The sequence below is a fragment of the Xyrauchen texanus genome, chromosome 12, assembly GCF_025860055.1.
Source record: "Xyrauchen texanus isolate HMW12.3.18 chromosome 12, RBS_HiC_50CHRs, whole genome shotgun sequence".
In the NCBI taxonomy this organism is placed as follows: domain Eukaryota; kingdom Metazoa; phylum Chordata; class Actinopteri; order Cypriniformes; family Catostomidae; genus Xyrauchen; species Xyrauchen texanus.
In genome coordinates this window covers 5,649,944-5,676,311 of record NC_068287.1, presented here as the reverse complement: position 1 = coordinate 5,676,311, position 26,368 = coordinate 5,649,944, and the positions used below count along the sequence as shown (strand labels likewise).

The 26,368-nt window shown below is 37.7% G+C and overlaps 2 protein-coding genes across 2 annotated transcripts in view; both read right to left on the bottom strand.

The window, feature by feature from the left end:
* The window catches only part of sdr42e2 (short chain dehydrogenase/reductase family 42E, member 2), a 37,619-nt gene extending 27,421 nt beyond the window's left edge, over positions 1-10,198 (bottom strand). The window contains exons 1-4 of the mRNA XM_052140042.1: positions 9,842-10,198; positions 8,369-8,464; positions 5,564-5,621; positions 3,880-3,998 (exon numbers count right to left, since the gene is read on the bottom strand). Of these exons, the coding sequence (XP_051996002.1) occupies positions 3,880-3,998; positions 5,564-5,621; positions 8,369-8,464; positions 9,842-10,198 (630 nt within the window). The remainder of the gene's footprint in view (positions 1-3,879; positions 3,999-5,563; positions 5,622-8,368; positions 8,465-9,841) is intronic.
* A 1,900-nt stretch (positions 10,199-12,098) lies between these two features.
* Positions 12,099-26,368, bottom strand: part of vwa3a (von Willebrand factor A domain containing 3A) — a 43,937-nt gene continuing 29,667 nt past the window's right edge. Inside the window, 17 exon segments of the mRNA XM_052139906.1 lie at positions 12,099-12,392; positions 12,468-12,565; positions 12,797-12,914; positions 14,084-14,235; positions 14,529-14,673; positions 16,007-16,151; positions 16,384-16,492; positions 16,780-16,932; positions 17,047-17,144; positions 19,111-19,212; positions 19,587-19,665; positions 20,409-20,564; positions 20,907-20,977; positions 22,326-22,371; positions 22,373-22,510; positions 23,310-23,451; positions 24,025-24,099. Of these exon segments, the coding sequence (XP_051995866.1) occupies positions 12,359-12,392; positions 12,468-12,565; positions 12,797-12,914; positions 14,084-14,235; positions 14,529-14,673; positions 16,007-16,151; positions 16,384-16,492; positions 16,780-16,932; positions 17,047-17,144; positions 19,111-19,212; positions 19,587-19,665; positions 20,409-20,564; positions 20,907-20,977; positions 22,326-22,371; positions 22,373-22,510; positions 23,310-23,451; positions 24,025-24,099 (1,861 nt within the window). The 3' untranslated portion in view covers positions 12,099-12,358.

Genomic DNA, 26,368 nt, shown 5'->3' with positions numbered 1-26,368 from the left:
TAATCACTTCAATTACATTTTTCAATGGATTGACAGCCCAAATAAATACCAATATTTCAGCCTGATCTCATGAAATTTACATGACCATGACAACATTTTTACAAACCAAAATTTCGTGCTGTATTGAACACATGGCTGCAGTCTCCCAGTGAAATGTCCAGCAGGGGGGACCAAAAGTGAGTGAAATGATATTGCACTTCCCTAACCTAAAACTTTAGCCTAAACCTGACCAATAGTGTCCTAAAAAGATAAATAAGACGTGAACAAAACAGACATCCCAAAACCAAAACCAGTACCTAAACCTTACCAATAGTGATCTTGTCACAAATACAACATAAAAAGCACAGGTGAGCTATCGCAGAATTTAAAGGTGCACTCATTATTGTTTTTCCTTGTTAAAAAAGTTGAACTCCTAAAGTCATGAATTGCAATTTTGCACTAAATTGAAATCATGAGCACTCACATTAAAATGAAGACTCCAGTCATATCAGTAATCTTATAAAAGCTGTTTTATTCTACATGGAGAGGGTCCACACATGGGGGCGGCCATGTTAGAATCACATGACCAGCTGAATACTACTCACTTAATCTCAGTAACTGTCCTGTTATTGAACACTTTCACTCATTGATTAAAGTAATCATGACTGACTGTGAATACTACATTTCTACAATGACATCTGAAACTGAAAACTATTGATTTTAAATGATGCTGCATCCAAACCACTAGATGTCAGTGTGTGTCCAAGATGACACAAAGACTAAAGTGCACCTTTAATCACTTTTGAATTAATGTGTAAATGTTGGTGTGTCTGTCATTGAAGCATTAAAATGTATAGTTTATCAAATGATGCGTTAAAAAGCGTTTCGATATCATAACATGGCAGTGTGCGAGAGCGAAACGAGTGAAAAATACGAGTCATAATTAGCCATCAAACATGTGATTTGTGTGAAAGTAAATAAAATGTACATTTGTAGCGCCTATAGTGTTCATTTCACCAGGAAGCTAAAACTTAGTAAGGTAAAACTTAGTTTGCAAAAATTTATATAGTAACGTTTATTCTATTAGACTATGTTCTATAAGACGCATGCATTTAAAAGTAAAATTTGTAATATAGAGTACTTCTGATTGTCCAAGGTTTTTAGACATTCAGCCGTTGATGAAAGTCATTGCATGTCAATCAACCTCAAGTCGAAAATGAGAGCCAGTGAAATCTGAGTGTGTAAGCAGCACTGTTGTATGATTCATCAAGATGCTTCAGTATGTATTCATGTATGACGTTTGGGTGGACATCCCTAGAGCGAGGTGTTGGGTGAACTAACTTGAATCCATTAACCTTCCTTAACACCAATCTCCGGTTCAGTAGGATTGTGAACCAGAGCATGAAACTTAAGTTCTCTTTAACAAGACATTCAAATCCCTAGTTAAAATCATTTACATTTGATGCCTATGATCACAAACACTCACAATTTTAACAGAGATCAGATTTGTGATTATTAAAGCTGACGTATCCACAAGAACCTGCACCCTGAGTAAAAGAAAGAGAAGAGAGAGAGAGAGAGAGCGAGAGAGAGAGAGAGAGAGAGAGAGAGAGAGAGTCTGTATCCCTTGATCCTCCCGACCAGCTTTAATTGATTTCCAAAAATTTTAAAGGCTGGAAAGCAAATATCAATAAGCACTAATTCTCATGTTTATCTTACAATTGCCACGTTAGGGCAAGTCTGTTGTTATAATGATAAAAACATATTTGGCTTGCTGTCCGTATACTGGAGGGCTCGTAGCTCGAGACTCGAGTCCTGATTACCCCCTCGGACTTTACTTATTTAGAAAGAGAATAGGTGGAGATGGGGTGGAGGTGGGATGTCAGGAGAGTTGTCCCAGGAAGCAGGTAAGCAGTGGCAAATATACTCCTGCTTGTGGGCTGTGATTTGTCAGATTAAATTTAACATGCTCCTCCTGAACCTCTGTTAATTAACTAAATGTCATGCAATGCAAAACTTAAAATGTATCACCTTACAAGTCATGCTCTACAGTAAAAGTGTTTAGATGTTATGAGATAGCATTGTGTGAGGAACAGGGTGAAAAGTGCTTATGAATTTATAATCTTCCATTTTACTCGTAATTTGTGTGAAAGGGAATAGAAGTCATTGATAGTAGCACCTCTAGTGTTCATTTAACTAGTAAACTGTCACATTACATAAAGGCACATAAAAAGAATTCATCAAAAATGTCGGTAAAGTAATGCTGGTCACTCTAGCAGACTCTAAACAACTAGATTTAGCCAAAGAGTGTCTCACTTACTGACTATTTTGCTGAGATCTCACACTGTTCAGTCAGAGTTCTGTCACACTTGCTGATTTAGAATGGTGGTCATGTAGAACTCACCAAAATAACAACAGATGGACCGCGTGCAGACAAATAATTACAAAAGAATGATTTAGGATATGATTTATGAAGTAAGTTTACCCTGCAAATGTGTTATTTTGTATATAACCACTCGAGGCTTGCCGTTGAAAACACATGTCCATATGCAGCTCTCAGTGAGTATAGGATTTTTATGCCATAAAAACAGACTGTTCTGCCTCGGCTTTATGAATAAGTTCAGGCATGAAACTCTGAAAGGCTCATGCTGATAGGCTCCTTGTTATCTGTTATCTGTTATCTGATGCTCACATGCCAAGCCAATCGGCTCACTTGGTGTAAGATGACAGGTCCTTTGACGGGTAACAGTGTAGCCAATCAACTTGTGTACTCTTGCTTTGCCTTAAAATTCCAATTTGCTCAGTTTGCAAGTAAGCCAGTTTCAATCATGCTAAGAGTTTCTCTGAAACCCTCCACCCCCCAAGCTCCAAAGGTCTAGATCTGCTACATGTGGAATGTATCTATGTCTAATTGTGCAGCAGCATGTCATGCATGCTTGATGCATCATGTCTTGAGTGTCTAATTGAGCTGGAGCAGCAGCAGCATATCCACATGCTTAACTCAGTATGTCTGTGTATGTTTTAGCAGTAGCAAATCTCTGTACTTGCTCTGCAGCCAAGACCAATATCCTTATAATATATCCTACCCACATTAACATGCTAAATCTTTCTGATTGTTGTCAAGACTGAATTATTATTATGAGTCATTTAATCGAGGAGAACTCCAGTAAAAAATTTTGGTGACAATCACTATGGATTACAATTGTTGTTTATGATGATGTGCAGATGTGAGTGGGATTGCTGATGAAAATGTTCAAATTAGCATGACGTGTTCTCAGTTCTTCAGTAAAAGAAGCTCATTGGTCACTTAACGAGTCTAAGTGACAGAAAGATTTTTTCTAACAAGTTTGATATGCTTTTCCAGTTCACAGAGTCATTAGGAATTTCTGTTAGAGATTAATGACCTCCAGCTAGCTGCATCTCTTTCCAACTGCCCGCGATTATTTAATTGAAGGTTATGCCTGAAAATCGCTGGAAAAATCAGCTTGTGCGACACTGGCTTAATAGCATTTTATCAGATCAGGTTTAGAAGCATCCATTATATATATAAAATGCAATTAAATTAATCATCAGCAAGTCTTAATGTTTGTAATCGCATGCTCCCATGCGTTCCTGTGCATGTCATTTGCGCACGTGTCTGACATTTACAACAATAAAGAGTAACACAAAACAGTCATAGTGTGCATGAGTTGAACTTTTTCACACAGGTTGATCATCAATGGAGTTTACTTTGAAAGGCTAGATTGCTCGACTGTGCTCAAGATGTAACAGCAGGCAAAAAACATTTTGGAACCAAACTATCCTTACCACAGAATGCATCTTATGAGACAATACTGAATGTACCACACTTCAAATATAGGCTGAATGCAAAATCAACAACACACTCCGTGTGCATCTCACCATGTCCAGTGGCACACAAGGAACTGAATCTTCATCTCCTTCCTCAATGGGCCTGCCTGTAAATGCCACATTCACTGTGCTGGTATAGATCAGTCTGAAGATGCCTCGCTCTGTACAGACTAAAACACACAAACCAAAACCTTACTGATCCACACTCAGACACATGGATTCTGATTCAAAACCTACTGAGCTGCCTTGCTGTACACTGCTTTTATAGACAGCAACATTTTAAATCCCAAATATGCTTCAGTTTTCCACGGATACTAGGCGTATGCATACAGGATGAGTGACGTAAATTTTGTCATCAACAGAGTGATCGAGCACTGTAAGCGTGCAGCCCAATTTTGCAACCCACATACTCACGCATAGTCTGTGCATGCACCTAGAATAATTTGCATTAATTAGCGTGTCCAAAAAGTGGCAGCATTCAAAGTTGGACCGTTGCTTTCACAAAGAAGTGCAAGAAGATGATGTAAATACCAGTGAACTACAGGAGACAAAGGTATAAACAGCAACAGTGGATGTATAGGTCAAGAGCACTTGTGTTTGGAGGTCAGGAGACACCTGTATTTGTATAACTTGCGACTGAAAGTCTATAGACATCTTTTAATGTCTAAACTCCTGAAAAGAATTAGTATAGTATCTCATAGTAGTCATTTATTCATGCTCAGTCAAATTAAGTAGCCTATACTGTGAAAAGCTAGAGCGTTCGCCTGTAGGCATATGCTAAGCGTGCATAATCGAAGTATGCTTTGGGCTTAAGACAGCATCATTACAAAAATGGAACTGATTTGGAACCCTCTACAGCAACTGGGGGATATTCAACTCCCAATTGATTACAATAGCATTTGCCTTTAGCATGTTGCTAAGCTAATGTCATGCTGTAATAAGCATAAATGGTCAAATAGTCAAAACAGTCCATTTTAAGTTGACATTTTAGACACAACATGGCAAGTTATTTTGTCTAGTTTGCTCCACAAACCAAAATAGTTCCAAACGAGGCAAAGAAAGATACGTACCTCAGAAGGCAGCATATTCTAAGCATTGGGAGTGTGTCTATGATGCCTTAAAATGCTGCATACCTATGCAGCACACTAGGTTTCGGAGCAGAGCCATGGAATCTCTGCTGTAAATACTAATATGCTCTTGGGAATGTTGAATGGGAAATATTATCATAACATTAGTATATAAACCCAGTGGTGGCCCATCAGAGGAAAGGGAGGCTGAAAATGAACATAAAATCAAGAGACCTCCTCTCATTAGTAAACTGACCAATCAAAATGAATATTCAAATGACCCATTGCATCTGCATCTAAAATGTTGCCAAAAAGGCAAAGCAGAGGTAAAATGCCAGAAGCAATGGAGGATGGAGTCCTCTACACATACTGAATTAGGAAAGTACTGTAGTGTTACTATTAAAGAAATGGGGCCCTCCATTCATTTATACATTTTTGCACTGATCACAGTTTATAGATGACAAAATTATACAATTATAACACATTGGTAGTTATTAAGACTATTTTCAGATTTCAGGGAGAGGAGATCTTCTACCCACTGCAATCTTTTATTGGTTTACATATTCACCCCAGAAATTTCCATCACAGACCGCCACTACTAGGAAGAGACACTTAACACATTCTTTGAATAAAGAGCTTGAACTACAAGCCAAATGGAGACAGCTCACCGTTTATGACATTGTTTGTGCCGCCAACATTGACTGATTCAATCTGCTTTCTCCTCAGCTGTAGAAAAATAAAATACATGGCCAGAATTATTATTATTCCTTTTTTATGACCAGCATTACAGGTTTTCATAGGTTATGACATCAGTACTGTGAGTAAGCATTAAGTGGATTTTGGTTTGTTTCCACTGTGGCTCAGGTGGTAGAGCGGGTCGGCCGCTAATCGCAGGGTTGGCGGTTTGATCCCCAGCCCACACAATTCCACATGCCGAAGTGTCCTTGGGTAAGACATTGCACCCCAAGTTGCTCCCAATGGCAGGCTGGCACCTTGCATGGCAGCTCTACCACCATTAGTGTATGAGTGCGAGTGCGAGTGTGTGTGTAAATGGGAAAAACGACACAGTGTAAAGCGCTTTAGGAACCTCAAAGGTTACAAAAGGCGCTATGTAAGTGCAGACCATTTAAACATTAATTGAGTAAATATTAATTTTCTTTAAGAGTTAGTAAATTAATGATATTATAATAAATATGCAGATGCTATTTGCTCCACTAATTAAATACTAACAGACAGTATTGTGGCATTACTGCAGTGTTCATTGTGTTTATTTAGAGTCCCACAGACATCCTATGCCAACCCCTACTCCTCAACCTAACCCTAACCTTACCTTACAAAAATTAACCATTGTTTTACTACAGTTACCATAGTAACACCATGGTATTTTGTTGTAAAATCATTGAAAACACAAAAATAAACATTGTTACAACATTAACACTATATTACTGTACTAACACTATGGTTAATTGCATTTAAAGGGTCATATCATGAGTAATACAATTTTCCTGAGAATATTTGGACATATAAGAGGTCATTCTACCACTGTATAAAAACATACTGTAAATTTCAGATCATAAAACTTAATCCCCAATGCAATAAAGACATTTATTGAAACCAAGGTGCAAAAACACCTAGTTCTTTGCTTCCGTGACTTCCCTACGTCACTAAGGGGCTCATTAATTCATGACCACCTCTACAGTGAAAAATCATCAATGCCTACTTTTACATCATCGCATCCTTGGCCCCGCCAACTGGTGCTTCAGGTTGTAAACTGAGAGAGAGCAGTACAGACAGGACAGACAGGCCTGGTGTGGCCTAACTATTCCTGAGCACAATAGGGGACCCATCTGGACTATTTTGAATTATTTTTGTATATAAAACATGCACTACACAGACATCTTTGACTGTTGTCATATATCTGGCGCTGCTTTTAAAAGATGCGGTGTCAAGTTACAACTCTGAATAAGAGACGCTGTTTTGAGCACAAACGTGTCATAGATGTGTTCTTTCGCTCATTTGCACTATTTTTAATTGTTGGTGTACGTAAACATGAACTAGTCTTTGACCATTTTTATGTATCTAATATGACAATTAATTGCTTATGTCACACACAACAGCATCCTATCATGTTTATGCACTCTACTGATCAGTTGGGTTTAATAATATTAATAAGCATGTTCTTAATGCCTTGTGCGCAGAACTCACCCTTACTTCCGCATTAGACATCCAGGCATTTGCACGTGATGAAATCGTATCAATTTATACTAACAAATCATACGAAATCAAAAGGAAAAGCCAACTCGGAAAATATGTAGGAATTTTCATGAGATCGGGTTGGTTAAATACACTTGGACCGAATCGCAAATCCGTAAGTTTTTGAATTCATTCAAGTCATTTCATTCATGAATATTTCAAATACCATGACTGTTTGTGCTGCTGTGAGTGTGTAAACCCTGATATTTAGATTTATAATGTTGTGGAGCCTGTTTTTTCTCTTCCGATTAGGTTTCAAATATGACTGTATTTCAGGGGCTGCACAATGTTAGCCAATCATGACAGTGGGTGTTTACTTTGAAGTTTTAAGGAGGCCAAAACTAAGTGTTTCAGACAGTGGGCCAGAGACTGTGTGGAAATTGGTCATATATTACTAAATTCTGGTGCAAAAGAAGCTTTAATAACATTAACAGTGGACCTCAGGGAAGATAATAAAAAAAGAGTTACACTAACTCTGACTTACACTAAAAACCTGGTTACTACAATATTACTCTAGTAAAATCATGGTTACTTTTACTGGATCAAATCTTTCTCTCAACTCTCTGACATTCACTGTAATCAAATCAACCTTCATATTCATTTTTTATTAATTAATATATTATAAGTAGTATTAAATGAAATTTTAGGAGTGGAGACAAGAAACAGGATGGGGGAAAGTGGTACAAAAGGGGGATTGAACATTTGAAAAAAGCGCATCCACACCGTCTACTTTAGCGATACTCGAGGGTGCAGTTTGTATTTCATTTCTGTGTTTCCATCAGACCATTTGAGAGCAACGAGCCACACTGTGTGGTAAGTGCTCTTTACACCTAGTGCAAATATTCACTCCATAATAACTGTTACTTCATAACTTTAGTAAATATTACTTACTGTAGTTCAGCAGTGTTTAATTGATTAATTTGATGCTATAGTCTTATATGCTTACATTTACATTTATGCATTTGGCAGACGCTTTTATCCAAAGTGACTTACAGAGCCCTTATTGCAGGGACAATCCCCCCAGAGTTAAGTGCCTTGCTCAAGGACACAATGGTGGTGGTTTTGGGGATCGAACCAGCAACCTTCTGATTACCAGTTTACCAGTTATGTGGTTTAGACCACTGCACCACCACCACTATGCTACAGTATATGTTTATTTATAATTGTGCATTTTATAATACTGATGCTGCAAGGAAGCATACTGTATATATCTCTCTTACCTGTTCAGGACCGGACATCCCATAAGAAGCAGTGTGAAATATGATGTCCACTCCAGCACAGATCTTATAAAGGGCATCATAATCACGGATATCACTCTAAAATACACACACACACACACACGTACTGAATCATAAGAATGTTCAGTTAATCACACAGATGTGCAGTAAATACATTATACATTATAAATACATTAAAATACAAATATACTGAAAAATAATCAAATCCATGGAAACATTTCTATAATGCACTTAATATTATTATATCTGTACAGATATATATTTCAAGTCTAGAAAATCAAACTGGGAATGAATCTTCACATTATTCCTGACTGGGGTTCTTGGCATTTAATAATCTGTCCAGCTAGGTTTAGGGTTAGAGTTAGGGTTAGGGTTAGCGTTAGGATTAGGGTTAGAGTTAGGGTTAGGATTAGGGTTAGAGTTAGGGTTAAAGTTAGGGTTAGGTTTAGGGTTAGAGTTAGGGTTAGGATTAGGGTTAGGTTTAGCTTTAGGGTTAGGTTTAGGGTTAGGTTTAGGGATAGAGCTAGGGTTAGAGTTAGGGTTAGGATTAGGGTTAGGTTTAGGGTTAGAGTTAGGATTAGGTTGTTAGAGTTAGGGTTAGGGTTAGAGTTAGGATTAGGGTTAGAGTTAGGATTAGGGTTAGGATTAAGGTTAGAGTTAGGGTTAGGATTAGGGTTAGGTTTAGGGTTAGAGTTAGGGTTAGGATTAGGATTAGGGTTAGGGTTAGGATTAGGTTTAGGGTTACGTTTAGGATTAGGTTTAGGGTTAGGGTTTAGGGTTAGGTTTAGGGTTAGGTTTGGGTTAAGAGTAAATTCAAGTAATTACTACATAAATGTTTCCAAAAATGTAACATCTTTGCCTTTCGCATCACATCCATTTAAAGGAATAAGTTCTTATGCAGTGCGTCTCAACTGTATTTCCAGCTTCGGCCACTATAATGGGCAATATGGACATTTAAAAAGCATACGCCAATTTTAGCAGAAAAACATTCAAGCTCCTGTTGGCAATTTTTCATGAGATCAGTCTGGTTTTGTCCCAGTATGCAAATGATAACTACCATGCAGTCATGGCCTCAAAAGATAAGCCTAATGATATGTTCATAAATATCTATGCATCCATATGGGGAAAAAAATGGCTTCACATAAGATCACCAGATCACCAAAACATTTAAGTTTTAAACAATGCTTTCTCAACTTTTGGTTGGCAGTTTCAGATGCAAACTTTCCCAGCTCTTCATATGGCCTAGCGGTTTCTCTGAAATTTGAGCACGCCAGCAAAGAGTCACGAAAACGTGCTCTGAAATTTGAGGCTGTTGTCCTGCTTCACCTTGCATACTCTACACCTGCCTTCCACCTGCTTCTGTTCCACCTGAATGCCCAGCAGCCCCTCAACAACCCTACGCCCCTCAACACAATTCAGCCAATGTTGCTTCTACACTCTCCAATTTCACTTTACCTGATAGAAGACCGCTCCATCTGGGATATCCCAAGGAGGCTTGTGGAGATCCAGCAATATGACCGAGGCACCTTGGCTGGCCAAAGCTCGACCCAGCCTGAATCCAAAGTATCCAGCCCCTCCAGTGACTAGGACCCTCCCAACCCCGCTCCGTCCCTGGTCTGAGCCCTCCAACCTAGTGGCGACCACACAGTTAGGACCGTTGCACAAGGCGCCGACCGCACCGTTGGCTCTGTGTCTCATCGGGGCACCCGTGGCACTGCGTGTGTGGGTTTGCCGGTGGCAGCCGGTGGCTAAATCCAGCAGGCATGCACAGGGCAGCTGCTCCACCTGACACATGGACCTGTTCTCCTTCATAACGCACGCTGGGTTTAGATACCTCCACTGCGTCCAGTCTGGGGAAGATCGGAGACAGTGAGAGTCTAATGAATGAGCGTCCGCTGTGAAACAGATCTGCCTATGAGTGAGTGAATAATGCATAATTCACCTCTCCACGTAAGGAGGCTGATGCCAAACTTTTCCTTACACACTGGGGAGGCACTTCGATGGGAGTTTTTCATAAATGTTTAAAATACCAAAATTTGCGGTAACACTTTACATTAATATTACCTTTCTTAAGGGTTTACAAAGGGATTTGATAATGACTAATAAATCATATACAAATGAATTATAAATATGCAGTTATATAAACTTTCGCTTTCAATTCTTGCCAAATAGTGAGCATTTAACATACATTCTTAATAAATACACTTATCTTCATTTGAATTAGAACATAAAATGATCTAATTCATAATTTCTCACAATTTAGCAGAAATAGACTATTATAGTGAAATTAAAAGGAGACTGAACTTTATGTGCACAAGTTTCTAATGTTTGCAACTCCTTAATAAATCAGATTTACAATTTACTTTAAGGTACATTTTCATTGGAAACTAATATTTAATAGCTATTAAGCGTTTATAACATGTGAGGTAAAACTATAATTGGCAGGAATTGCATGAATGTCACCCTTTTTATGTACAGTATGTTGTTATAACCACATCTTAATGATTTATAATGCATTTGTAAATGACTTATTAGTCATTAAAGGGATAGTGCACCCAAAAATGAAAATTATCTCATCATTTACTCACCCTCATGCCATCCAAGACTGTTTCTTCATCCCTATGTTTCTTCAGCAGAGCACGTTTGAAGAAAAATCGAAAAATATCTCAGCTCAGCAGGTCCCTATAATGGATGTGGATGGCAACTAGATTTTTGATGCTCCAAAAAGCACAGACAATCACCATTACATCATCCATACGACTCCAGTGCTTAAATGAATGTCGTATAAAGAGATATGATTACTTTTGATCTGAAAAAGATCAATATTTAAGTACTTTTTAACTATAAATCATTGCATCCGGTAAGCAGTAGTATGCAAATTTATGAGCATACTGAGATGATATTCTTCTCACCACAATTGTACAATAACTTTCAAATATATTTTATATTTCATTTGTGGCATGATGTCTGTTTCGACTCATCTGTCCTATATATATATATATATAGTATACATATATACATTTTTTGAAGGTTTAAAGGCAGAAATTCGAAACTTGTCATGTTATAAAAGCACTTGCATTAATTCTGTTAAAACTTTTGTATTATTTGAGCTGTAAAGTTGTTTAAATTGTCATTTTTACAGTCATTTTAGGGTTTGTTGAAATTAAATCGTCATGGTAACGAAGCTGTAAAATTGGCTATAACTTGTGATTTTATCCCAGTAAAATCATGTTTACACACATACTGTTTACATCTTGTGGCTATACTTTTGAAACAGTGATTATTTTAATGTTTATGGATTGACCCCATTTACTTCCATTGTAAGTTCCTCACAGTAACCTTGCTTTCTGCTTTTTTAAAGAAAGGAGGAATGGTCAAAATAACCTCATGACAAAAATATTAATGCTGTCAATTGTGCTTAACTTGTATTGAACCTGGAATATTCCTTTAGTATACATTATTACATTGGGGCTTACATAAAATGTACAGTTGGATAGATGAATGAAAATGTATAAAGATATATTGTCACACTCTTTGACCTCTTTACAGAGACATGTTGTCACAATACATCTAATATAATTGTCACAATGGGATCCTGCTGTTTATTGACACTGATCTATAATATGTAATATCAAGGACCACAATGGAAATACGTTTTTAACTTTATTGTTTTTGACAAATACATTTGAGAATAATACCTTGAAATATGAGAAATCCTGTTTAAAGTAAGGTGGGGGGGCATTTTCCACATGTTTGTATTTCAGACATATTATATACAATTGAATGGCTTTTCATCCAAATTTAAACTGAAACAGTACAATTCACAAAACATAAAAAAGGTAACATAAAATGATCAAACCACTGTTTGTAGCCCAGTGAAACTGCTATTAATCAATTCTAAGAAATGAACACAGGTCTGGATTTGACTAGGGGTGTAATTATTTGAACAGTGTTGGAGATCCGTGTCTATGCTCACTCCAGATTCTTCCACTCCAAAACAGTTTCCCTATGAAAACAAAACACAAGTCATCAGATTAAGAAAAGAGTCCTCAATAACATCAAGCATTACACATCAACAAACCTGAACGTTTTGGCTTGTTTCTGGAAGAATCTCAGCTTCTCAATCTCTTTTGCTAGTCTCTTCATATCATCCCCCTCAAATGTTGGAAGCACTTGATCCTTTCATTGTGGACACACAAGCATCAGTGCATTTCATAACAACGCCAATGCAGAAATGGAGTTCCCAAAAACATTCTGAAAACTAAAAGCTAGCTCAAAAGTATCTTCCAACAATGCAATAATATTAAAGAAATGTTGTTTATTTCCCTTCCAGGTGCAGTTTTTTTTACAAGGCAGTTGAGCTTCTAATAAAAAAGTGTTAGAAGTCATCAAAAGTAAGCATGTACGTACTGTACTGCAGAGATCTGAAAGGAGTTTTCTGACAACAGCAATATCTGTACTGTCAGGAGCCTGATGGAATCGACCGCCCGTTTTATGGGCCAGACACTTCAGAAACTCACTGCCTGCTCTGTTAAAGAAAAACACATGTGGTTTGAAAACCAATAAAAATGGGTCTAGACATTGTGTTGGCTCTTAAAGAAAAATTTCAAACATCCCAAAAAATGTATATTCCACCATCATGCATGACATGGGACAAAGCAGGGAACCTGCACAAAATGAATAACACAAAAAACAAAACACATCCCCCCAAACAAGCAGATCTACCACCATGACTTGTGTACTTCTGATGCTCCAAAGAACCATGTGCACCAAGTGCATGCTATATAGGTATGTCTTGGCCGAAAGGCATAACACTAATAAACTAAATCTACATGTGTGCCTGGGCCTGCTTAGCTAAAAGACTTAAACGGCTAGTGACTTGTCTTAGTTAAGAAGTGACTTAGACTATCTTTGTGTGGATTTATTTAAGCTAATGACCTAAAATAGCAATGTGAGCCAGATTGTACCTTGTTAAAGATGCGCTTCTATGTGTCATGGCCAAAAGCAGACCTAACTGTGCAAGCTGATTGAAAAAAAGCCCCAGCAACCACCTGAGCAAGTAGCATTTTCATAGAAAGCAATCGCAGTGCGCTGCAGTGAAATCAGCTTACTTGCAATTATGGAAAATTTGAATGTAAGTCAATGAGACAGAATGCAAGCTGATTGGTTACACAATTATACTTAGGACCTATCAGATTACACCATGTGAGCCGACTGGCTTGACATATCACATGCAAGCGAGCTAACTGGCTAGCAGATAAGAAGTTCAAAGAACCTATCAGCTTGCACCATTCAGAGTTTAATGTCTGAACGTAGTTATTTAAAGGTGACTGCGAACATTCAGCCTAAAATCTCCTGTTATATTCAATAACAAAAACAAAAAAAGAAAGTCATATGGTTTTGAGCAACATGAGGGTAAATGCATGATGACAGAATTTTTGTTTTTGGGTGAACAATCCCAGTCATGATGGCAACCGATACAGATACAGTACTGAACATCCACATATAAGAATATTACTAGTATTAACATCAATATGAATATACTGGATATTGAATACACTGTGTGAACAAACTGATCAGATTTCATTACTTGCAAAATGACTATTGGATATGAAACTGAAATTGGACTTGGGTGCAGTTTGAACAAAACCTTGGACTGGAAACAAGTCAGGAAATGCCCCCATGAATTCAGTTCACCTGTCGTGGCAGTTGAGTGTGATGGTGTGAATGGTGAAGTCTTTCTCTTGTCTCAGTGTGTCTATTTCTCTCAGTATCAGACTGTGGCTGGAGTCAGACTTGCCATCACTGATCAGATACAGACCCTCAGCATCTTCAAAACTACAACCTGCCTGAAGAAATATAAGCATTTTACACTAATGTGCACAAGTAAAACATAAAGCTTGAATATGCTTTCTTAACCTTGTTAAAATAGATGTTTTCATTTTAATGCCCAAATAAATACACATTAATAAACATAAATGTTTTCATTAAAAAAACCTTCTAGAACCTCCTACACTGCCCTTTGGCATCACAAATACAACAATCTATCAGTTGAGCTACCATAAAAATGTGTAAATTATTGTATATTAAAGGTATTGTTTTAAGGAGTGACTCATTCTTCCCCATTAGTAAGTGTTGGTACCTGCAGTGCTTGTAGAGTGGATGAACCTCCATGTGTGCTGAGCTGATTCAACCACTGCACTGCATCCTTACACAGATCCTCACTGGACTGAACCAGTGCTGTCTGCCACATCCTCACCTCTCCAGAGAACGCCAACACATTAAACCTGATCAAGTCCCAGCAAAAAGATCGAATGAAATTGTAGGGTGTATAATGAGAGAAAAGGGTACAAATTAGTCTATTAAATTATGAGGAAGAAAATGATTGAATGTCTCTGACAAGTGTTATTTAGCTTGAATTCTTTTTCATTTTCTTTTAATATCACTTGTCTCATATAACTTTGTTATAAAGTAGGGATGTCATAAAATATTGATATATCAATTATTGATCAGCACGTTATTTTATCAATATATATTTTTAGGCAAAAATGAGCCGACATTTAATTCAGGAGTCTAAATTGCTTGCTTTTTTATGTACTCAATTGGCCTCTGTTTAACCGTGTGGAGTAATAGCGTTGGGAGACCACAAGAGGGCGATATACCATTTACTGAAGCCGGTCGAGGTATCACACACACACAGGATGAGCTGATGCGCCGCAGCAGATGGCAGTACAAAGTTACAAAGGTTTTTGTACTTCAAGAGTTTGCAGGTTAGTGAAACTGGTGTAACTGCGCAAACTGAACAATTAGAAATGGCGACATTTATTTAGCAATTTCTCTGTATGTACAACATACTTGTAACTGAAAATACATTGTGTAGGCTCTATGAAAGACACATGTTCACAATAGATCACCATCGATGGCTGAAGTAAATCATCTTCGTCCTTTGATAATGATTTGAGTTGAAATAAATGGAAACCTATGCGAGTGGCACTCTGTGGTGATGCAGATGTTTGAGCAGCATCTGGAGTCATAGCTGGGAGTTGTAGGTGTGTCGTATGTGTGTGTACCTTCGTAGAAAATTTCGAATTTTACTTTTTAAAGTTATGTTGAGAAATATGTTTAAAAGACAGACTATTCTGCATTGAGCAGCCCAATATAAATGGCTATATAAATCGTTATTCATCAGGGAAATCTTCAGATTATCGATCCCACCCCTAATAAAAAATACACTCACTTTTGAAAAAAGTTTATTAGGGGTGAAATTGTCGTAATTCAAAAAAAAATAAAAACGATAAATATTCAAATGAGTTATGTTTATTCACTCATTGTTTATATGATCATTGTTTTAAACATGTAATAATTCATGTTTTTACAATGGATTGTTCTAGTTTAATATTGAAAGTATGGGTCTGGGACAACGCTAAAGCAGTAAAATCTACACAAAAATAAATGATGAAGGCCTGTTAAAATGTTTACAATTCAGTTTTAATGAGACCTTCATATAATTTTTTTTAAAAGTTGTAATATTAATCAGCCCATGGGACAAGTGCCTTAAGATGAAGAAACACAAGTGTATTTTAAAACTATATATCGCCCTCTAGAGCCAAAAGAATGTACCTGACGTTGTTGGCATGCAGCTGGTCCCAGATCAGTGAAGCCAGTCCTGTCTGGAATTCAGGAAGATAGGCGGTCATAGATCCAGACACATCCAACAGAATACAGACTGCTTTCTCCAGCACTGAGCCAAACATATGCCTGCTACCTGCATGGAAATTCATAACTCAGAAAACAATGGAGCTTGACAGCCTCTGACACTACATTAACCACATGGAAAAGAGCATCCAGGATATTCTTAAAAAAAATGTATCTCCTTTTGTTCAACACAGGTAAGAAAGTGACAAGGAGCGACAAGAGGGCGAGTAAATGATTCATCACTCATTGAAACAATGGGGACAAGTACCCAATGAGAGAAGGGGTTGTGATGTCTAGTTTACCTGTCAGTAACCACTCCATCCTCTGGCTGTAACGCTGCATCAGTTTCTCAGTCTGATTCAGGTACTGCTTCAACTCACCAGGAGTCACATGCAAGTGTTTCACATTCCCCTATGATTAAGCATTAAAGGGAAAGTTAACCCAAAATGAAATATATCTCTTTTTCTCACTTTCAAGCGGCCTCTTTCCATACAATGACAGATCATACAGTAATTACCATGGCTGTCAAGTATTGTTTAAGGCAGCATGGTCTCATAGAATCACATTAATATATACATTTGTTTTTTGCTCAATTATTTTTATGCAGCTTGTTTTATGTACCGCAACAACACACACACACACACACCAACCCCTTATATATTTTCAGTATAACTAGTGTAATACAGCACTGTACTTACATTGATGTGGACACTGGGGAATATGGCACAGTATTTAGCAGACACTCTTTTGTTGACAGATGGCACCAGTGTGTTGTGATGGGAGCATTCGGGTCCAGACAGCAGTTTATGAAGGTCCAACTTCAGATTCTTCAAACCAAACCTTCTCAGCCACTTAAAGAATGCAAAAGAGGAAATAACATGTAAACCTCCCCCTAATAGAACAATAGTATGTTGGTTTGGTCAATGATGTGTTTTCCGAGAGGGACAGATAATGCAGTGCAGTACATGCTTTGTTGAACAGAGGTCCTCATGTTTCGGCAGTTTAACAGTAGTTATCGACTTGCGCACACTCTTTGGTTTGGGATATTTCTTGAAGACAACACCTAGGTAGAACAATCCAACAAACAATATACAGTATATCACAATATGATAAGGAAGTCCTGATACCATTTTTTGAGACCAAGTACGAGTACCGATACTTTTTTGTGTTACTCGCTGATACAGAGTCCGATACCGAGTTGAATTTGATCAAATGAAGTGCTGCACAACAGAGCATCATAGATGATATAAGTTATTGCTTATATATAATACAAATACTATTTTTTATTATTATTATTAGTTGTAGTAGTATAACAGTGATTGTTCCCTGTCTGTCATACTTTCTGTCATACTTTTGTTTAAATGGAGCTTTTATTTTGGCAAAGCTTTTATTTTGAAGTGTTTCTGTGTTGTTGTGACCAAGAAGGTCTGACATCATGACAAGCTTCCCACCCATGTGATTATTAAACAGCAATTGCTGCTATTTAATTAATGAAGTATGTACTCTGTTTGTGCCTCATGCTGCAACGTGAATTTGCGTTCATGCATGATGTGGCAGGGCGGAGGGCGGGGCCGGGTCGTGATTCCGCACACACGGGCCTATCCGTCCCGGCCATCCGCCGGAGGATGAAGGAGCCCGGCCGCGGAGGAATGGCCGCCGACCGCGAGGGGAGGAGGGGCTCCCAAACAACCGCCTGGAGCGGTGGAGACACCTACCGACCACCAAAAATGCGGCGGGGCGTTCTGTCCGCTAGGGGCCGGAGGACTGCCTCCGATGCCACACATGTTCCTTTGGGGTGGACGGTAGCGCCGAGACTCGTGACCTGGATTAAAAAAGCTTGTTTAATTATTTGCAAAAAGAGAGCAGCTGATAATCAGAGCACAGTGTGTTTGATTGACACCCAGCGTGAGCACAGACGCTCAGACATGTGAGACGCACTGAACTAAACACACAGATGTCATTTACCCTAGCTGTGTACAATCATGGTGGTCTGAATGTGTTCATCTCTTTATCTAAGCCACAGAATACGAGGAACAATGGAGGACATGCTGTGGATGATTACAGTAAGTGTTTTTACCACATGATTTTGCTTTATTCATGGGTGATGATAAATGGAAATCTGGGTGCTGTATCGACTCATTTTTGGTACCTGGACACTTTTTGTGGGCTGTTTTCCAACTCTCACATGTGTAAGTATGTCTGCATGTGCTGTAAAGAGTGCTTATATTGAGTTGCCACCCATCCGTGTTTTCCCGGAATAGTCACGGCTTTTGGCCGTATGTGTTGGAAAAATAAAATTCTGTTTGCCAAATGTCCTGAAATTTGAATTTCACATTTATGAGCACTTTTTATATCTACAAGATTCAATATTAATTAAACATGCTCCACTAAACAGCTCTTTCATATGAATCTTTAGAAAGTCTGATTCATTTCAGTGAATCGGTTCATTTGGACAATTAATGTATATGAAGTTTTCCTAAACCTCCCTCACATATGAAACATTTTGAAGTCTGATTCATTTTAGTGAATCGGTTTGTTCAGAGGACTCATTAACCATATTAAAGGACTATTTATTTGGGTTTCACACAGATTTAGTCAAATGCTGCTGTTCATCACTGTTTTCAATTCATTTGTTGACATGAATGTGTTTACATTTACAGGATTTACACACTGGTAACTTTTCAAAAGCTCACCACACCTTTCAAATCACTTCTAAAGACATGGATTAAAACACTGGAATCATATGGATTACTTTTATGCTGTCTTAATATGATTTTTGGAGCATCAGCATTTTGGTACCCATTAATTTGCATTGTACGGACCAAAAGAGCAGAGATATATTCTTCTAAATATCTTAATTTGTATTCAGCAGAAGAAAGTAAGTCATACACATCTAGGATGACATGAGGGTGAGTAAATGATGAGAGAATTTTCATTTTTGGGTGAACTGTCCCTTTAACTATAGAAATTGAGTACTTTTTCCACCACTGCAGGAGTAGCAATTCTTAAAAAGGGAATATGCCACTAACCTAAGCAGCCATCTTCCATGTAGAAGACAGACTCTGATGATTTGGTTCTCTGATCGGCAGACTTTGATGAACATGTTGGTCTGTTGATATCAGCTGATTGGACTAAAAAAGACCACAAAAATGAATACTCTGAAAAACCTTAGCATGATGCCAGCATGAGTCAAATGAATAACCCAGCACTCCGTAGTCTATTTGAGGAGGCTTTTGACTGGGACAAATATAGAAACTGACAGGCTGAAGCTGATGTAGATCAAATGAGATGCTTAATCTGATGCAATCTAATGCAAACAATAATCATACATGACATCAACAAGGAAAAAATATAAGCCAGTTTCCCTAGAAAGAGGAAGCTTTACTATATGACACACTACATCTTTTTAGAGTATGATATAGAAATAACATCTTGGATGGTCTGCCATTGTCCCAGAAATAGTGTGCTTGGTATATGGATCTCTGATGTTTGCAAGGCATCACACCTGGTGGGATATCTGCTTTAGAGCTGCTCGGCCTCCAAGCCAGGCTGCTCTCTGCGGACCTGTTCTTCTGCTTGCTTACCTGTTCATATAATACATCATGATGAAGAAGGATTCATTTAGATGACACCAATTTTAAGATTCCTTAAAGCTGAAGTGTGTTTCTAGAGACTCCAAAGGTTCCTAATGCAGCTTATTCTGGCTAAGAACCGCCCACTTAAACAGGAAGAGCCATCTGACTGACATGTAAAGTGATCAATCACAGTTTGTTATACTTTTAGGTCCTGTCTTATCTGAGAACAAAAAGAGCGTCATTCCCAGTGATTCATATTGTGTCGTGGGAGTGGGCGGTCGCTGCAGCGCTCTTTTGGTGTGCTTTGTTTGCCGCAATTATCTGACTGGTGGATCATTTCTCGTAAGGATCATGGGTAGTGTAGTTCTTCTACAGGAATCCTGTAATTAAACACTTTTTGTTTTTATGAAGTTGAAATATCGTTGACTGGTGGCTTTAACAGAAGCATAAACTTCATCAACTTCAGAGCTCATGGCAGGTCTGTTTTTAAAGGTTTATAAGTTTGTTAAAAATCAAATCCCCTATGTTAGTAAAGGGACTGTGTGTCGTCTGAGGCTGAGACTACAGTAAGCTTAGCTTAAATTTCTTTTCAGAACAGTTATCATGTATGCTTGAAAGTTCTTATGTAAATACAGTACAGGCTCTACATATTGATGTACAACATAGTGTGTACATACACACAATGCAAAATATATTAGTGTAGAGTAACAAGTTTGATTGACAGCTATTTGCATTCAAGAGAAAAATCTGACCAGTCTAGCACGACTGAGTGCTGTGGGTCTTGGAGGAGACAGTTTTGCTCTGTGGGACTGGGGTTGGATGGTTGAGGTACTCATCTCCTGAAACAGACTTTCTCCTGAACTTCTGCTGGATCCCTTCTGAATCAGAGAGTCCACTAAGTCGGAGCACTGCACCAGAACGTAGATGGAAGTCCAACATAAGAACCATATATTTGGTGGAATAACTTGCACCGATTAATCATGTATAATAAATACAAACAGGAACGTGTATTAGAGTCAATTTTGTTGTAACATAATTTTGATTAAATATCTTTTAAATCCAGTTGCTTTTAAAGAACTCAACCTGACCTCAAAGACCTGGATAAACCTGACATTTCTAAACATAAAGGGCTGATGAAACTTAGCTTCAAACTTCTCTTTGGTGTCCCATGAGTTATTTAGACATCATGGACACAGGTCAAGTAAAGGTCGTTTGAGAAAAGGGTCCCTTACACACTGCTGTAATCTCACCTTCTGAAAATAATTAGCGGCCATCTCCATTTCTCCAATAAGAACAGTGATGTCATCACTCTCCACAATGCCTGCAGGGAAAGATGAGGCAGAGGCTCATATTTTCCACTGCACATGCTATTACATACACACACACAAATGAAAACACAGACAAACAAGAGGCATCCAGTCACAAGTCTCACTGGACATCATGTGCTCTACACATGACATACAAAAGCAGCGAAACACTTAGCGCTAAAGTAAACAGCAGGACTTTGGACATTTTACAAATGTCAAATTCACAGAGCTCAACTCTGGATGGCAGAACTGTCTGTCTATAACCAAAAAACTTTTCTGCCATTTTAAGGACAAACAATGATAAACAAAACTGAATGACAGCCTGAACAAATACATTTTGATCTCTGAACAAATGGTTTTAAAATTGAATACAGCACTTTATTTATGGTTCAAAAAATGGATTATTTATCCAGTGTTGGATGGGGATAAGATTGATCTATTCAGCCATCCGTTTGTCCATCCATCCATCCATCCATCCATATATGACATACAAATGTGCACCTAGCACGTGCATCATATTATCCAACCCTTATTTAGAGTAGGCTATGAATGTAGACAAAGGTCTTTAGAAGAAGGCAGAGCAATTCGTGAAAAACTCATTTATCAAAGGATGTGAAACTCGGACTGGAAAATGGTCAAGTTATTGTGAAGAAACCAACTTTATGCAAGTCAGATGGGTCTCATCTGATAATAGCAATAACAGAAAAGTAAAATGTTCTTTGGGTACACATGTCTATTGATATGTCTTTTGCTCTATGTGGAAAACAATTAAGGGTTGAGGGAATGGGAGCAGTCAGGAAGCACAGTTTTGTGGACAGAGAATGGGTTAACATGGAGGAGAATTCAGCGGGAGTGAATCCATCCATCCGTTTGTCTATAGGTCCATCCGTCCATCCATCCATCCATCCGTTTGTCTATCGGTCCATAATTTGTAATTTAATCAGTTTTGTCTATCCATTCATTAATCCATCCATCCATCCATCAATTAATTTGTCTATCATCCATCCATCCATCTGTTTGTCTGTTGGTCCATCCATTTATTAATCCATCCATCTGTTTGTCCATCTATTCATCTGTCTTTCGGTTCATCTATCCATCCATTTGTCAATTGGTCCATCCATCCGTCTGTCCATCCATCCAATTGTCTGTCTGTCCATCCATCTATTCATCCATCCATCCATCCATCCATCCACTTGTACTGTATATCAGTCCATCTATATAAAACTAAACATACCTAAAACATACCTTTTTTTAATATCAGTTCCTCTGCCCTACATTTCTTCCAACACTGGTTTGTCCTCACAAAAACATAATCATCATGTATCATTGAGGCAGTTAAAGAGCACAACACCCCCTTCTCACCCATTTCAGTCATCCAAAGAAATCGTCCATTGCCTGCATGTGCCAGATTCACGCAGGGCCCGGGCGGTGTCAGCAAGGTTGGCGTAACAGGACGAAGGGCAGCTCTGAATGTCCTCTCCAGTGAACAGGCATACATGGAGATTTACTTTGCTGCAGCACTCAGACACATAGGCAGTGACGGAAACCTGAGAATAAAAGTGTGAAAAACACTTTGACTACATATGTAATGTGGTGAGCATTTGCATAAAAAATGCCTCGTCTTGGTTCTTGAAGTATTTTTCCCATTCATTTCATAAAATGAACAACAACCCCATGAAGCATTGTGAATGATGTAATTGAATTAAAAACAACAGAAAAAATATAAAACTATTGATATAAAGTTGATTATAAGTATAGAAACTATACATTAAAATTTTACTGCAAAATATCCTTAATTGTATTTTCTGTTCCCAAATATGTTTTCATACAGGTTTCCTGAACTCTCCAATGGTTGGTCAAAAACGTCCCACGATTGGTTGAGCCGTTGTTGCTCTGACAGGATGCTCAAAGAAACAGAGCAAAGTTCTGAAAGCACCACAGAGCCACATTGTGTACACTCTCTGATGTCAACTTACCGATGGCTTCTCGTCATTATTTAACATTGAAAAACATCAAATTACAATACCTTTAAGTATTCATACACTAATTTGATTCCAGCAAATGCACTTTTCAGATATGAGCAGCAGAAGGCAGCAGAGAGTGTCATGGTCATTTATGTGAAGGTTAAACAGAGATTCTTAGCAATTCATTGCTTCATCAAAATGTGAACTATATTTCCAGACAATATAATATTCAAAGGGTTTAAGTTCATAATTCAACATACATGCTGGTTATTCATTTTAATGGAAAAACTTTTGGTGACATAATGCCACATTCACACCATTGCGGGGTAGGTAAAAGGACACATCGAGGTCTAAGAAGAGCACTCGTCTCATTATCACTAACCATCTCATTATCAGGCAAGCCGGTGGTGAGGAGGTATACTCCATGAGTCAGCAATGATTCTTCACATGGTTCCTCCTCTAGAGCACGCCGTAGAGCAGCCAGAGTATTACCACCCCCGACACACTCCATTCCCAGAATCCACCTGAAGACACACACACGCAGACAAGATCAAGACAAGGCGGTTAGTACAAAGATTTGACATTCAATTAAACTTTAGACCCAAATTAGCCAAACAAAGCAGTTCTTCAGAAATATATAGACTACATGTTCTAATTTGAGATGAACCGAAGTTGAACTTTGTACCCCACAAATAATTAATGGAATTATATAAATATATATACAACTGAATAACACACAAAAAAGACAAAGCAAACACAGTAATGATTTTTATGACTGTAATAAGAATTGGGATGGAAAGTCTTTAATTGCCATATAAAATACATCTATGAACCCTTCCTTGGTCTTGCAGAACATCTGCACCAATTTAAAACCATTTTAAATATGGGTCAAAATAACCCACAAGACCAAGGAAGCGTTAAGGGTGCTATCATATGATGAAATTATTTTATACATTTCAGCATTATATTGGCCACCATCTTCCCTTTTCTCTAAATATCAGCATCACTCATTAAAAACCCATATTGGTCGACCAATATTAACAAACAGCACTAATAAAAAAGACAAAGCCTTAAAAAGTAGAAGTAAAATCTCTTACTGCCAAACAGCTTGCAAGTTTTTATGAGTGGGGGGAACCATCTTCTGTTGCCATGACTGCACATCTGTTCCAAAACTGTGATGAGCATTAACCAGATCACATATAGTGAATACAGTTGCAGAACACACAATATTAAACTTGACACTAATGACACAAGGATCATTTCTTCTATGCAGCACAATTTCATAATTAATTTTTTTATTTTAGCTCAACTTTTTATGAAATATTTTGCTTGAGAAGTGAGCTTGAGTGTCCAAATACTTTTTGGGGCGATGGTAAAAGTCAAAGAGCAATTCAATAACAGAGTGAATGAAATCCTTGAGGATGTGGAGGTTACAGCATGAGTCATTTAAACACTCTGAAGTGAGGCCGTGCAGCTGCTCTCTGTTTTATTAAGAGCAGGTATGTGCGCTGTGCTCCCAGCAAAATCTATTAAGAGTTATATTTAAGCCAGACTAAAGTAGAACACTCATGATATCGCTAAAAGAGGAGTAGGCCTCTGGTACAGATGCTTTTTACTCTCCATTAACAACTTCATTTTCAGTGTGTGTTTGCAGATGAAAATATAATCATTCTGTAATTCATAGAAGAAGTACATAGATTATTAATGATTTGATTTGAGAGAGAATAACAAATGATAGTCTGTTCATCATACAAAGTGATCATATGCCTTTAGAAGACTTGGAATAGTTGTATGGTCAACCAAACTATGCAGTTGTATTGCTTTTTATTAAACTAATATAATAAACAACACATCCAAAACTGAAAAACTAAACAAAACTGATTTGGGGATTTTAAGAATCGATATCAATTAATCAGAAAATACTGTATATATTTGAACCCAGCCCTTCTTTTGATGACAATTATTAAGCGTTAATCAGTCCCACAAGGATTTCTCAGCACTTTATCCTGATTATTGCGGCCCAAATTGACTGAATTTGGTGCGGCTATGTTAAAAAAAGAAAATTGCAGAATTTTTTTTGCTGTGAAAACTCACAAATAATCATAGTATATTTGTGTCAATTACAGAAAATGCAGCTAGCGAGCAAAAAACTATAAATACAAAAATAAAATACATTTAAAAGGTGAAACCCATGATCTGGCTAATATGAGTTCAATGGAAGATCCTTAATTATTTTTATGTAGAGCTGTCAAAGTTAACACGTTGACGCATGCGATTAATTTTAAACGTTTAACACGTTCATTTTTCTAAATCATGATTAACCCATTTACCTTTAGTAAAGCACAAACCAGCAAAAACACTGGTGGGAGGGCGGAACCTTTGCGATATGTCCACCCAGAGTCATTACACTGATGGACACACCTCAAACACACACAACAGCGACGTCAGTGAACAATTGATGGGGAAAGGAGCTCTTATCGTTATTGTTGTACAAAACAAGCCCAGATGGGAAAAATCAAGTACTTTGCAGCCTCTGTAAGGTGCAATTGAATTACCACATAAGCACTTTAAGTCTTAGCTATCACAAATTTGAAGAACGAGACATTTGAAACACTTTTCATGGTGAGTTCAAAGCAGTGCTTGACGCTGGGGTTGATGCTCTGACACGAATCATGAACTCAGCTTCACGATTGCTGTAACAAAGCAGATAGCCACAATCTTCCAGCAGATTAATATTGTGGCAGATGACAGTTTAAGGGATTTAATGCCAATTGCAATGAATATGCAACCTATGTGGGGAGTAGTTCTTTCAATTAGTAAAACTCCCACTTAGACTGGGAAATGTTTAATGTTACTTGTATTGGTGCCATTTTAGTGCATTTCTATCTTTATACTGTGGAAGGCTTTGATAGGAAAATGTTAAAAAAGTATTATTGTTACATACTGTTTTGTTTTGTTTTGTTTCCTAAGAAGGAAATAAGTGCTGTTTATATAGTATTTTTTATAGTAAATTTCAGTACTTTCCAAAATCCGCGATTAATCACGATTGACAATGAAAATTATGCGATTATTCGCAATGAAATAAATTCTCAACTGAGCGCACTCATTTTTATATTAACATTTTCTGCCTAAGACAATGCAAGTACAATTTGGTAAGGTTAAAATAGTAGACCTACAATAAAAACGGTAAACTAAAAACACAAATGTCGATTCAGTGTGATCATTTGATCATATTGATTATTCTCCAAGAAGATTTGAACATCCTATCTGCCAACAACCAAGAAAAGCTGTGTCCAGGTGTAAGTAGGAGAAATGGGATGTTTTAAAGGCAAAGGTGGCCACACAAAATATTGATTTAGCTCTTTTTTTGTTTACTGGACTTTGTATGATGTTAATTGATAAATGAAAAGAAGAAATCTTCACTTTGAAAGTTTTTCACAA